Source organism: Sinocyclocheilus rhinocerous, unplaced genomic scaffold (genome assembly GCF_001515625.1).
Source record: "Sinocyclocheilus rhinocerous isolate Xijiao unplaced genomic scaffold, SAMN03320098_v1.1 scaffold1607, whole genome shotgun sequence".
Taxonomy (NCBI): Eukaryota; Metazoa; Chordata; class Actinopteri; order Cypriniformes; family Cyprinidae; genus Sinocyclocheilus; species Sinocyclocheilus rhinocerous.
Window position 1 is genome coordinate 112370 of NW_015629758.1, and position 13221 is coordinate 125590.

General features: G+C 39.5%; 1 protein-coding gene across 4 annotated transcripts in view; it reads left to right on the plus strand.

Moving 5' to 3' along the window:
• The first annotated feature begins 2939 nt into the window (after positions 1–2939).
• The window catches only part of LOC107739427 (leucine zipper protein 2), a 171443-nt gene continuing 161161 nt past the window's right edge, over positions 2940–13221 (plus strand). For all 4 annotated transcript variants that reach the window (XM_016551528.1, XM_016551529.1, XM_016551531.1 and 1 more), the window contains exon 1: positions 2940–3391. In XM_016551528.1, the coding sequence (XP_016407014.1) occupies positions 3330–3391 (62 nt within the window). In that variant the 5' untranslated portion in view covers positions 2940–3329. The remainder of the gene's footprint in view (positions 3392–13221) is intronic.

The following is a 13221-nucleotide window of genomic DNA, read 5'->3' on the forward strand; positions in this document are numbered from 1 at the left end:
ATGAGACTGCTTCAGCACTGACTGCACAGCCGAGTCCCGAGATGGCTATGGCACCGCGTCACTCATCGGGTCGGCATTACCCCAGTTTGTCTGCGCTTTTTCAGCCTGTGGTCAGACCTTGCTTTTCTACGGGCAGGTGTGCCTTTGGACCAAGTGTCGAGGCACGTTGTTGTCACAACAGATGCCTCCTGGACGGGCTGGGGCACTGTATGAAATGGGCATGCAGCTTCGGGCTCCTGGACGGAAACTCGACTGTAGTGGCATATCAATTGCCTTGAGTTGCTTGCAGTACTGCTTGCTCTTCGCCTGATTGGTCCATTGTTGCAAGACAAGCATGTGCTCGTCCACACGGACAGCACTGTGATGGTTGCGTACATCAACCATCAGGGGGGGATACGTTCTCATCACATATTGCAACTCACCCGCCCACCTCTTCCTCTGGAGTCAAACACTGCTCAAATCACTGTGTGCCGTTCATGTTCAAGGGGAGCTCAATCGTGCAGCCGATGTGCTCTCATGACAGCTTACCCTTCCTGGAGAATGGAGACTCCATCCCCAGGTGGTCCGGTTGATTTGGAGTCGATTCAGGGAAGCCCAGGTGGACTTGTTCGCTTTCCAGGAATCCTCCCACTGCCAGATGTTCTACACCCTGACCAAAGCCCCCCTCGGCACTGATGCACTGGCACACAGCTGGCCCCAGGGTCTGCACAAGAGTCCCCCAGTTAGCCTCCTTGCACAGATCAGGGAGGACAAGGAGCAGGTCCTGCCGGTTGCGCAATATTGGCCCACCCGGACCTGGTTTTCTGGAGAATCCCCCTGAGGAAGGACCTTCGGTAACACTTTATTTTGATAGTCCACTTTAGACATTCTATTAACAGTAAGTAACTTTGCAACTACATGTCAACTAGCAGTTAGTAGAGTATTAGTAGACTGTCTGCTTAATATCTTTTAACACTTTCTTTGTCAACTAATTCTACTAACCCTAAACCTACCCTAACAGTCTACTCTGAGAGTTAGTAGACATGTAGTTGCAAATTAATGAGAATTAGTTGACATGTAGTTACAAAGTTACTTATAGTTAGTAGAATGTCTAAAGTGGACTATCGAAATAAAGTGTAACCGGACCTTCTTTCTCAGGGGCAGGGCACTATTTGGCACCCACGTCCCGATCTGTGGAACCTGCATGTCTGGCTTTTGGACGGGACGCGGCGGACCTCACTGGCCTCTCACGGGCTGTGATAGATACTGTCACTCAGGCTAGGGCCCCCTCTACCAGGCAGGCCTATGCTCTGAAGTGGGGTCTGTTCGTTGACTGGTGTTGCTCTCGCTGAGAGAACCCCTAAAAATGCCTGTTCAGCATTGTGCTTTCCTTCCTCCAAGAGAAGTTGGACCGGAGGCTGTCCCCCTTCACTTTGAAAGTATATACCACTGCTATTGCGGCGCATCACAATGCAGTGGATGGAAGATACTTGGGGAAGCCAAGGACCTCCTCCTCGTCCTCCCTGATCTAGCACAGAGTATGTGCAAGGAGGCTCACTGGGGGACGCTTGCGCAGATCCCAGGACCAGCTGTGTGCCAGCACATCCTGCCGAGGGGGGCCTCGGTCAGGATGATCATCAGGTTCCCGAGAGGCGCGAGGAGATTAAATCCCCCCAGACCACACCTCATTCCCTCTTGGGATCTCTTAGTGGTCCTGGTACATCTGTCCTGACATGATTGCTTGTCATCATCTGCCCCTTAAATTTTCGTAACACAGTTCTGGTTGTGGTGCTTTCCATAGGGACCCCTAACGTCAGTGTCGACATAACGTTGAACGTGACTGACTAAAAAGGTCCCTCATGTCACAACTGTAAACTGCGCTGAATGCGGGGATGATTTCTTGGCTCCTCAGCACAAACCTGAATGAGTGGATGCATGCCGCCATCTTATATACCCGTATGTATGGGGAGTGGCTAGGCATGCAAATTCCACTCCGCCAATTGTCACTGGCCGTTTCTTGTAATGCTCAGAGGTGATTGGGGCTCCCAAGTGAGACCCCTAAAGTCAGTGTTGATCATGCTGGTCAGAAAGCTAAAACAAACCATAGTATTTTTTTTTTTGGTGAAATCAACCATAATTATATAATTTTTAGATAAAACATAAGGATTATAAAGTCGCAATGTAACGGAAGTAGTTACAGATATTTTCAGATAGATCGATTTTTGACGTACATCCAAGTGAAATGGATTATTAAAAAAAAAAGTAAGGTGAGACTTAAGGTTCTATCCAGCAGTTGTTGATTGGATTGCCGATCTGAAAAGATTGCTGTAGGTTGTAAGAAAGGGATGGGGTTTAAGATTGAAGAAGTTAAAAATATAGAAGAAAAAAGGAAAATTTAAGAGGTCAAAAAAAAAAAAAAACCTACATGGATTGTGAAACGTTTGCAATACGATCCATAACATGCATTTAGAAAATAGATTGTGTGAATTTTCATCTCATCAATCAATGGTCAATTTAAATAAATTGGTTTGATGTTGATATTTTCATTACACCTTTGATGTTTTGTTACCTTGTGTCTAGAAACTGAACACTGGTTTTGAGAAGGCGGATGGAGACATCAGATGCGGCGGAACGGTGGAAAGGTAAAACGAAGCGACTGCATGACTATTAAATTTATCATGATCGGTTTACCCTCTTAATCTCACAATATGAGATGGTGAGCAGGGAAATGTCTCATCAATTACTTTGACAGACAACAGAGAACAAAATGTCAAACTAATGAACCCTGCCATCAAAGTGTAATCTCCATGAAAAACTATTAATTTAGTCTTTGTGGAGTAACCCTGAATGCTTCGAGCCCAGATAATCGCCCTGCCCTGTCCCAAGGCTGCTGGTAATAATGCAGACAGATGGATATCATGTGGGATACACCAGCAGGTATTCATCTTGCCGTGGAACACAGAAGAGAAAGACAGGGAGCCACTGGCTGTATTGATGCTGACATCACCTCACCACCTCAAATCATTCTCCAGTCTTCCTCCCCAGATCCCGGATCCCCCCCCGCCCCTGCACCCTGGTTCCTGGCCATTAATAAATCCGTCCGTCTCCCCAGTCCTGCTATTTGAAGCCGAAAAGCCCCACACTTTCACATACACAGACCGCTCGCAGTGTTGCATCTGTCTGCCGTGGCGTGTGTGCCTGCGTTAACGCGCGTGTGCACCACTAAAAGAGAGAGAGAACGGGTGAGCGAGTCAGCGAGGAGAGGGAGAGAGAACGGGAGAAGGGATAAGCGAGCGATCGAGAGAAAAGGGGTGAAAGAGACGCCGAGTGCATGAGAGCAAGACAAAGCAATGAAATTCATCGGAGCCGTTTACCTCTTGTTCCTCCTCCCTGCTTTAAGCTTCAACAGCAGGTAAGAGCAGATTTACATCTCCGGCTTTATCCATCAACCCCATCATTCTGTCTGTCGTAGACACAATAGCTGATTATATTCATCTGTGATGTGGGCTACTGTTAAAGCCTCCATCTATGCTTAAAAATCTCTGAAGGGAGAAGCAGAGCGATTGAGACGGCACAGAGAGCGAGGTGAAAGATGTTTAACAGCTCAACTTTTTCCTGCTTCTGCTCTGTGCTTGGCTAGCCTGCAGACAAAACAGAGACATTTGCTTTCTGGCACACAGAGTGAGTGAAATGTGACAGAGGTTTGTGGCTTATGGGAAGGAGCAAGTTTTGTGGCATTCAGAGCTTTGGGATGCCCGTGCAATTGCAGAATGTGTTTGTGTGTGTGTGTGTGTATTATGCAGCGAAGGGAAGAATCTGAGATTAGGAATAAAGAGAGAAGAACGGCTAAGCCAGGAGGAGTCTTGCAGAGTCAGGGAGTTTTCAATGATTGATAATTAATCTAACTATTGATAAAGCTGTGCCTCTTCCTCTCTGAACCCAGAGCACGGGATTTTATAATGATTTTTTATATATTGACACATTTTTACTAACAAAAACAATTTACTGTATTTTACAGCAAAAGTCTAAGTATTTTTATTGCTTATAAATATTAATAAAATAGTATAAACATTTAAATATTTTTAAAAACTACATATAAAAACATTTTAAAAATATGTGTAGTTTTTGTATTCTTTTATTATTATATTTATTATAGTTGAAAGGCATCTTACAGTTAACAGGTTTTAATATTTAAAGCTTTTTCTCAGTGAAAACTGGTGACAGTTTTTGTATTAGTTTTAAAAGAGATCAATAGCATATATGAAAGTTAATTAATAAGACTTAACCATTATATTTTCAAATCAAAGGCGTGGCTTGAATAAAGTATGTTAATGTAGACATCTTATAAAGAGAATTTAATCTCACTTGCTTTTTCTTAATGCAATACATTTATCAAGATCAGTCTCTGTGAGTCACATCTCCAGATTCTCATTAGACCAGTGTCAAACATACATTTGAACTACCTTTTCAAATTCTAAGTAGAATTTTTCCATATAAACCTAGATGCTGCTGCATTGAAACTGACACTGGTGATGATGCCTGTAATTTTTTATTTTTTTTTACTGTACAGAGAAATCTTTGTTTAAAAACCCTTTTAATACATATTCCTTTTACATCTCTGGACTCTACGTGTGTTTACATTGTATTCATGCATTTGATAGATGCTTTTATCCAAAGTGACTTGAATTGAATTCAATATATAAATTTTATCAGTTCATGCTTTCCCTGGGAATCAAATCCATGACCTTGCCGTTGCTTTTTTGAGTGATTCTATAGATCATTTGCTTTTAGTTGTTATGGATGAGAAAAAAATCATCTTAAAAATGTTAACCTTTTGAAAAGTTATTATTCTATTTGTATGTTATTATTAAAGTCATACAAAATACTTTTTTCTGGTCAGACATTTGGCACAAGGTCATACTTTTAACTGAGATACAGTGCAGTGGAGCATAAAAGCAACAACCTACAGTGGTGTAAAAAACAGCACTTGCCATAATTTCTCTGGGATTTTCCTCCAAACTGAGCATTGCTGCGCCTCTTGTATGTTTTAGTCATCACAACAGTCATACCTTTTGTTGTTTTCAATGATACTCTTCTACTATTCTTTGTTGTGATTTTTGTGTTTATATCATTTGAACATCATATTCAGTTCTGTTGCAAAACATAATCTAGCACAATATTTAGTTGTATAAGATGTATAAGTAAGTGGTATAAGATGAAGATGAGGCCGCCACTCTTGCCAGTTTTACCTTTCCAAAGATCATGCACTCTGGGAGAAATGGTCTATAAAATCGTACTGTATATCAAGAACTGGAAGAGTTTTCTAGTGCACAAAACAGCATGTTACAGTTGATCAGGGACAGCTGCATAGTGCTCATAATATAAAAAATCACTAATTCCCACTTCTATGAGTATAGAAATTTAGTTTTTAAATTTTAAGAGTGTAGCTCTACTTTTTGATGTTTCCTTCAATTTTTAAATTACTTCCTTCAGATTCAAAAACATGGTCATAAAATATGTTTGTGTGGCTCTCATTTAGATATCCAGAATCCCAGCCCAGCAGTAAGCCGCTCTCATGCCAAGAGCAAAAACGCTTTCTCACAATCTACACCAACATTTCATCAATTCTGCTTACTGGTCTGCAAAGCTCAACAGACAAGTGTATTGAACTACACATGTATAAATCAGCAAGCTGTACTATTCAGCATTTTATACGGAGATGATTACATTATGCTGCATAAGCATTTGGTGTTTGGGGAAAACTAATCCAAACAGAACTGTACTGAACGATTTCATCAGGGCAAAAATCACTAATTCCCACTTCTATGAGTATAGAAATTTAGTTTTTAAATTTTAAGAGTGTAGCTCTACTTTTTGATGTTTCCTTCAATTTTTAAATTACTTCCTTCAGATTCGTAGGTTAAAAACATGGTCATAAAATATGTTTGTGTGGCTCTCATTTAGATATCCAGAATCCCAGCCCAGCCCTCATGCCAAGAGCAAAAACGCTTTCTCACAATCTACACCAACATTTCATCAATTCTGCTTACTGGTCTGCAAAGCTTAACAGACAAGTGTATTGAACTACACATGTATAAATCAGCAAGCTGTACTATTCAGCATTTTATACGGAGATGATTACATTATGCTGCATAAGCATTTGGTGTTTGGGGAAAACTAATCCAAACAGAACTGTACTGAACGATTTCATCAGGGCACATAAGTAGCGCAAAAATGGCTAGATGGGGTGAGATGTGGCTTATTTGGAGTAATTGAATTCTTCCACAGCCACATGTTCATGGCATGCCTTTGCGCTCGGTGATGAATAGTTCAGGCTATGGCTGATGAATGAATTGGGAACTTCATTTGAAAGGGCAACCATGACCTTGCCACACACATACAAAACATAGTAAATCTTGGACAGCAAAAAATTACCATTCCTGCATGTATAAATTTTTTCACCCCTGTAGGTTTGCATAAGCATTGTGATGTGTGCGTGTTACGCTCTATACATCATTGCTTTGGTAATGTATCACTGTGTGTTTCAGAATATTTTATGCATTCATACAAGGACATACACTTCTCATGGAATTTCTGTACCTTGTGAGTATTGCGTCAGGTCTGAGTATTTTTTTTTCTTGTTAAAGAAGATTTTATATATTCTTAAACAGCTCAATTAATTTCTTTATAAACATTTTTAAAAGTAAGACTATACAATAGCAAAAAAATCAGTTTCAAATAAATGGTGTTTTTTTTTTTTACTTTCTAATCATCAAAGAATCCTGAAAAAAAGTATCAAGGTTTCTACAAAAATATTAAGCACCACAGCTGTTTTCAACATTGCTAATAATAAGAAATGTTTCTTGAGCACCAAATCAGCATATTAGACATATTTTTGAAGAATCACGTGATACTGAAGACTGGAGATGGCTGCTGAAAATTAATCTTTGCCATCACAGGAATAGATTAAAATATATTGCAAATATATTAACTTATTAAAACAGATAAGAGTAAATTTAAACTCTAATATTTTATAATATTACTGCTTTTACTGTATTTTCAAATAAATGCAGTCAAATAAATGCAGCCTTTGTGAGCATAAGAAGCTTTTTTGATAAAACTGGTTTCTAATCTTAAATATATTAGTTCACCTAAAAATGAAGATTTGTTAACATTTATTCACAAAAGAGTATTACAATGGTTTTTGTACATTTAATGAAAGTCATTGTGTTCCAAAAACCCACTGACTTCAATCTTTATGGAGAAAAAACAAAAACATTTTTAATATCTTGTGTTCCACACATTAAGATATTTGATAGCAGAATTTTAATTTTGTTATGAACAACCCCATTAACATGTTCAAAAGAATGCTTTATTTGAGTGATCAGTTCCAGAAAGTGTTTCCGTAAAAAGTTTTCACATCTGCTTAAGTTGTTAAGTGTTAAACTAAGTTGTTAAACGTCTCTTTATCACATCCTCTATATTGTGGCTCTGGTTCCCTGGCTCAAGTGGCTTAGTTCACTGTTACAACTGTCAGTGCTTTTCAGTTGCGCTCGCATGCCTGCAGCCTCTCCCTCAGGATCGCAGTCTCTCTCTCTGATGACTCAAACTTTGATGTATAGGGAACCGTGGCAGCCTCTTCTGACAAAACTTTGCCTCCAGTGAACTGAGTGAAATGTCAAAAAAGAGCATGTGCAAAGGTATAAATGTAAGACGAAAGGTGGGGAATTCCCATTTTAAACCTAGATCAAGAATGGCGGATCGGTCATGTAATTGCTCATGTACGTTTTCCTCCCCTGCAGAAGCCTACATCTTTAGTTTTTATCAGGCAAAGCCTCAGAGGCAGTGGTGTCATGTCGGAAAATGACTGGGAAGACAAACTCATTGCGGTGTGGATCGATGACAGTGGCTGGTGGGAGGGGGTCATATGTCTTATAGCCGTGCTCTATGGGCCCGATCATTACCCATAAATCTTGTGTTTTAATGGCTTGAACATTCTCGCTGATATCCTTGCGCTCTGGCTACTCGGATGCAATAAAATATTCCATTCTTGCTTTGTGTGAATAATGACCTTGAATGATGCTTTATGGTTACCATGGCAACCGTGATTGTTCCCTTGATAGGAATCGCTCTAGTCTGTGAGTGTACTAGCAGAATGTGCTGGGAACACACTCTTTCTTTTTTTCTTTCTTACTTTTGTGTGTTTTGTTTAGTAGTGCGAATGACACGTCTTTTTGTACTTCATTCCTTTGGCAAACTAAGATAATACAGTTTCTAATTCAGGTTAACCCAGTTGTGTGCGATCGAAAGTTTTTCAAAAGACTGTGGTTTGAGAAATGATTCTTTTCAGGGCTCGCAAAATCGCTAGCCCGACGTCCCGGGGTTATTGTGTTTTCCATTCGGGCTACCAAAATGTATCACCGCCCTGCCCGACGGCCTATCTTGAACAGTGATATAAAATTCCTTCTTTGATTTGCGTTATTCACTAGCTTGTAGGGGTAAAACGGATCGCAGTTGATCGTTTGCATGTGTTTCTAAGTCTTGCCGATTTAACCATTCATGCGCATTCGGAGATGCGCGCACTCATTCAAAGCGCGCACAGAGAGCCGCGTTTCAGACAATGCGCGTACACAGAATTGTTTCCTCTTTCGCATATCCTTGCATCTGAATGAACACATACACACAAAATTATCTCAAAATAACTTAAGTAAAAATGAAAAAAGAAACTAGCTGAAAATAAAGTTAAAGTTTTTATTTTATTTCAGTTAAAGGTACAATATGTAAATTTTCGCCGCTAGATGTCGCATTTTCAAAACAATAACAGAGGCGAAGCTCGATGATGCAATGATGGAGCATGGAACGGTGGGAGATGTCGTTTTCACGAATAATTTCCACGGATGATATTTGCTTACCTGTCTATTAAAACACACACGAGAGCGGAGTCTCTGTCCAGTCCGAAGTTTTTGCGAAGCTCTCTCCATTTTGGAAACGCCAAGCCGATATTTATTCTAGTTTTATTTCTGTGTTTGTCCCAATGCCTTCTTGCCTCAGTTGGTGTACGTCTACGTTTTTTTGGATTTTCCATACTTTCCAAAGTGAAATCGTGATCCATGATAACGTAAATGCACAACAGTGGTGCGCTGCATGCGGAACCGAGGATAGCGTGGATATTGCGTCATTGATAGGCGACAATGACCAGGGACGAGTCATTATTTAAAACAGGAATTTCTCTGGATTTACAAATCCTTGGGAACTTTTGAGATAACGTAAGTACACAACTGCATGAAATATATAATACTGTGCAAGTGGTTTTTGGATATTTTATTACAAAAATCTTACATATTGTACCTTTAAGTGAACGTAAACAGTGGAGAAAGAAATCTCAAGTGCATCATTATATTGGATCCGTGCATTCGGTCTTAAAGGGGCAGTAAACACATTTCATTACACCAAATACACAAAATAATGTTCTTTTTAGCAGCATCATATGACCCCTTTAAACTGCCAGAATTTTAAAAGACGATATCTCCGTTTGCATTGAACTTTCAGCTTCGTAACTTTGCAGATATTGTTTATGCTGAAACAGCAACATTACACACTAACTAACGTTAAAAAAGTGAAATCGCAATCAACCACCCCTTTAAAATAATAAAGAACCATATTTTTTTTGCTCATCTACAAAATGGCCCGATCTGTTAATCAAAATCTGATATGATAATGTAATATGATCTGAGCCGTGGGTTTTGTGATCCGTTGCACCCCTACTCTCTTGACTTGTTATTTGAAGAAAAAAAGCGATCACTGAAGTTTTTAATCATGCTGATTTGTCCGCAGTGAAGTTCAGCCGATATCTTTTTTTTATTTTTTTTTATTCGGGCCCAATTTATTTTGGGCTATCTGAAGAATGTCTGTCCGAAGGGCTACCAGCGATTTTGAAATTTTGCGAGCCCTGTATTTAGACTCAATTCGATACCCGCTGATAGGCAGCTGCCTTCAAATGGTCCCGTGCTTATTCATGTTCATGCTCTGCAGTCTGAAGACCATCAACGATTTCTATGTAGCCTACAATTCGATTTGCAGCGTTGCGCATTATAGCCATTTGCGCTGCAGCTGAAGTGAATGACAGCTTAGGAAGCACTCTTTGCTTGCTTTCTGTAGCCTATATATAATTGTATTTTATAATTATTTTTAATGCTTCTACAAAGGACCAACAGCCACGTATAGCCTACTGCAGAGTTTAAGGAGAGACAATCGCATTTAACAGTAAAGGCATATTTAAACCCGTTCTTTTCATTTATGAAAAATTATAAGCGTTTGTATTTTTCTTTCCCGTCTTGTTTTTTTCTATCTCGGCAGCATTCTGGGGGTTAAACCTCTGAAATCTGAAAATGTTCTCAAAATATCCAGCCTGACGCAATCGCTTTAATCTGACAGCCTCTCCCTGTATGTGTCACTGATAGATTCTAAAGAATAAGGAACTGCTGTGGCTATATCTCAAGCTTGCGTTGAGAGTGGAGAGGAGCATGTGCCAGGCTGGAGAATAGAACAGATTTGTTGGCAGATCTTTTTTTTATTTTTTTTTATTCGGGCCCAATTTATTTTGGGCTATCTGAAGAATGTCTGTCCGAAGGGCTACCAGCGATTTTGAAATTTAGCGAGTCCTGCTTTTGCTCCTGTTTTTTTCTTTCCCGTCTTGTTTTTTTCTATCTCGGCAGCATTCTGGGGGTTAAACCTCTGAAATCTGAAAATGTTCTCAAAATATCCAGCCTGACGCAATCGCTTTAATCTGACAGCCTCTCCCTGTATGTGTCACTGATAGATTCTAAAGAATAAGGAACTGCTGAGGCTATATCTCAAGCTTGCGTTGAGAGTGGAGAGGAGCATGTGCCAGGCTGGAGAATAGAACAGATTTGTTGGCAGATCCAGAGGTGCCCATGCGTAACCGCACCCAGAGTGCTTGGCATCGTGAGTAGTAAATGGAAAAGGTCCAACATTATTCTGTGCTCACCTGCGCGATGCATGGCAGCCACCTTACAGACCTCTTTCTCTCCTCGGGTCGCATCTGTTATGTGCACTAGGAGATTTCTATTAGAAATTGTGATTACGTTTTAGCTTTATTTATGATTTGAGATTCCTTTAATTCATATTTTACCCGGCTGAAGGAGCATGATTCATTGTATATTAAAGAAATATTATGAGTCCAATACAAGTTAAGCTCGATCAACACCATTTTGTTACTTAGCATTAAAATTAATTTGAACTTGTCTCTTCTTTTTTATTTTAAATAAATCTGTGTTACAGCTTACAGTGGAAGTGAATAAGGCCAGTTAAGGCCATTAAAATACTCAGTGTTCCAATAGTATAGCCACAAAACTTCTTCTTCTTCTTCTTCTTTTCCTTTCGGCTGTTCCCTTCAGGGGTCGCCACAGCGAATCATCTGCCTCCATCTAGCCCTATCCCCTTCTGCATCCTCTTCTCTCAGACCGACTACCTTCATGTCTTCCTTCACTACATCCATAAACCTCCTCTTTGGTCTTCCTCTCGGCCTCCTGCCTGGCAGCTCTAACCTCAGCATAAATAATACATATGTTTTAACAGAAATTAAAAATGTAAAAGTTATACGCTTCACATTTCTGGTTTAAAATCCTCCAAAAATTGACAACATTCACTGCTATAAATGCCTCACTATAAACTCTATATCTTTTGGAAGCCTTTTCGCCACAGGATAAAAAATAAATAAATAAATAAATAAAATAAAAAAGGTAATTGCAACTTTTTTCTCAGAAATGCGAAAAATAAACTGGCAATTGCAAGTTTTAAAGTCAGAATTGTGAGTTATAAAGTCCAATTCTGAGGAATTTATATTTCACAATTCTGACATTCTATCTATCTATCTATCTATCTATCTCCACTCACACACACACACACACACACACACACATTAAATTTTTTAAGAAAGGAAACAAGAGTCAAAATTACTTTTATGGTTATCTGGTATTATCATCATACCAAATGCTGTTGGTTAAGCTTGACTTGAATTTATAATATTCCTTTAACATGCAGAGTAAAAAAAATGGCATTTAAAAGTGATTCTCTTATCTTGACCCACATGGTATGCATTAATAAAGAATGGATTGTTTTAGCCCTAACTTTTCTGCGGTCAGATCAACCGTATTCTTCATGCAAGTGTGATGTTTGTGGGACTGTGGCTTTAATGAGATAAGCCAATCAGAAAGGAAGATTCTCCAGGGATGTTCTGAATGCACAGGCAGTGTAATGAGTGTGAGGATATACATGTAAATAGGGGTAGATTGGAGGTTAGTGGGGAGAGGCTGTTGTCCTGTGCTCTTGCCTTAACAGAGAGTGAAAATTGAAATTCGAGAGGCATACTGTAATCAGAATGCCATGGCAACCAAGCAGGCTGTCAAATAGTCCGAATAATCTAGTAAATTAAATAGTCAAATAGTAAAGTAAATTAACAATAAACAAAACCTTGCTTTGCCACAGCAAATATAAAACTAATTAAGGCACCTGGTGATCTACGAGGATGATTACCACCCAGACCGTTTATGAGAAATGTCAACATCACAATTGCTTCCATCCTCTTTTTGGGCCGTTGGTGTCAGGGGTGTTTTCTCCAAGGCGGTGCCTCCTCGAATTTGGATGAGAAAATATTTGGCAGTACATAAGCTGGTTCACAAATCAAATAAGCCAAACAAGCTAACAAACCACCTATTGGACATCACTATTTTTGGCCCATCTAATCATAATAAACTTAAAATGACTTTTGAAAACACAACGTGATTGTAAGCTCCTTAAATTAAAGCTACATCTCCAGGCCTGCGACCTTCTTGACACCTGGTGTTTACCGAGAACATGATGACTAATGGCCTGAAAAGAAGATGAAGATACATGTGACATGCTTTTATTGTTGAAGCAATTTAAAAATTTTCTGAAACACATGACACTTTGTGATTTGAATGTAAACACAAACATAGGGTAACACTTTACAATAAGGCCCCATTAGTTAAAGGGGTCATATGATGTTGCTAAAAAGAACATTATTTTGTGTATTTGGTGTAATGAAATGTGTTTATGCGGTTTAAGGTTCAAAAAACACATTATTTTCCACATACTGTACATACTGTACTCTCCTCTATGCCCCGCCTTTCTGAAACGCGTCAATTTTTACAAAGCTCATTGTTCTGAAAAGCGAGGTGTGCTCTGATTGGCCAACTATCC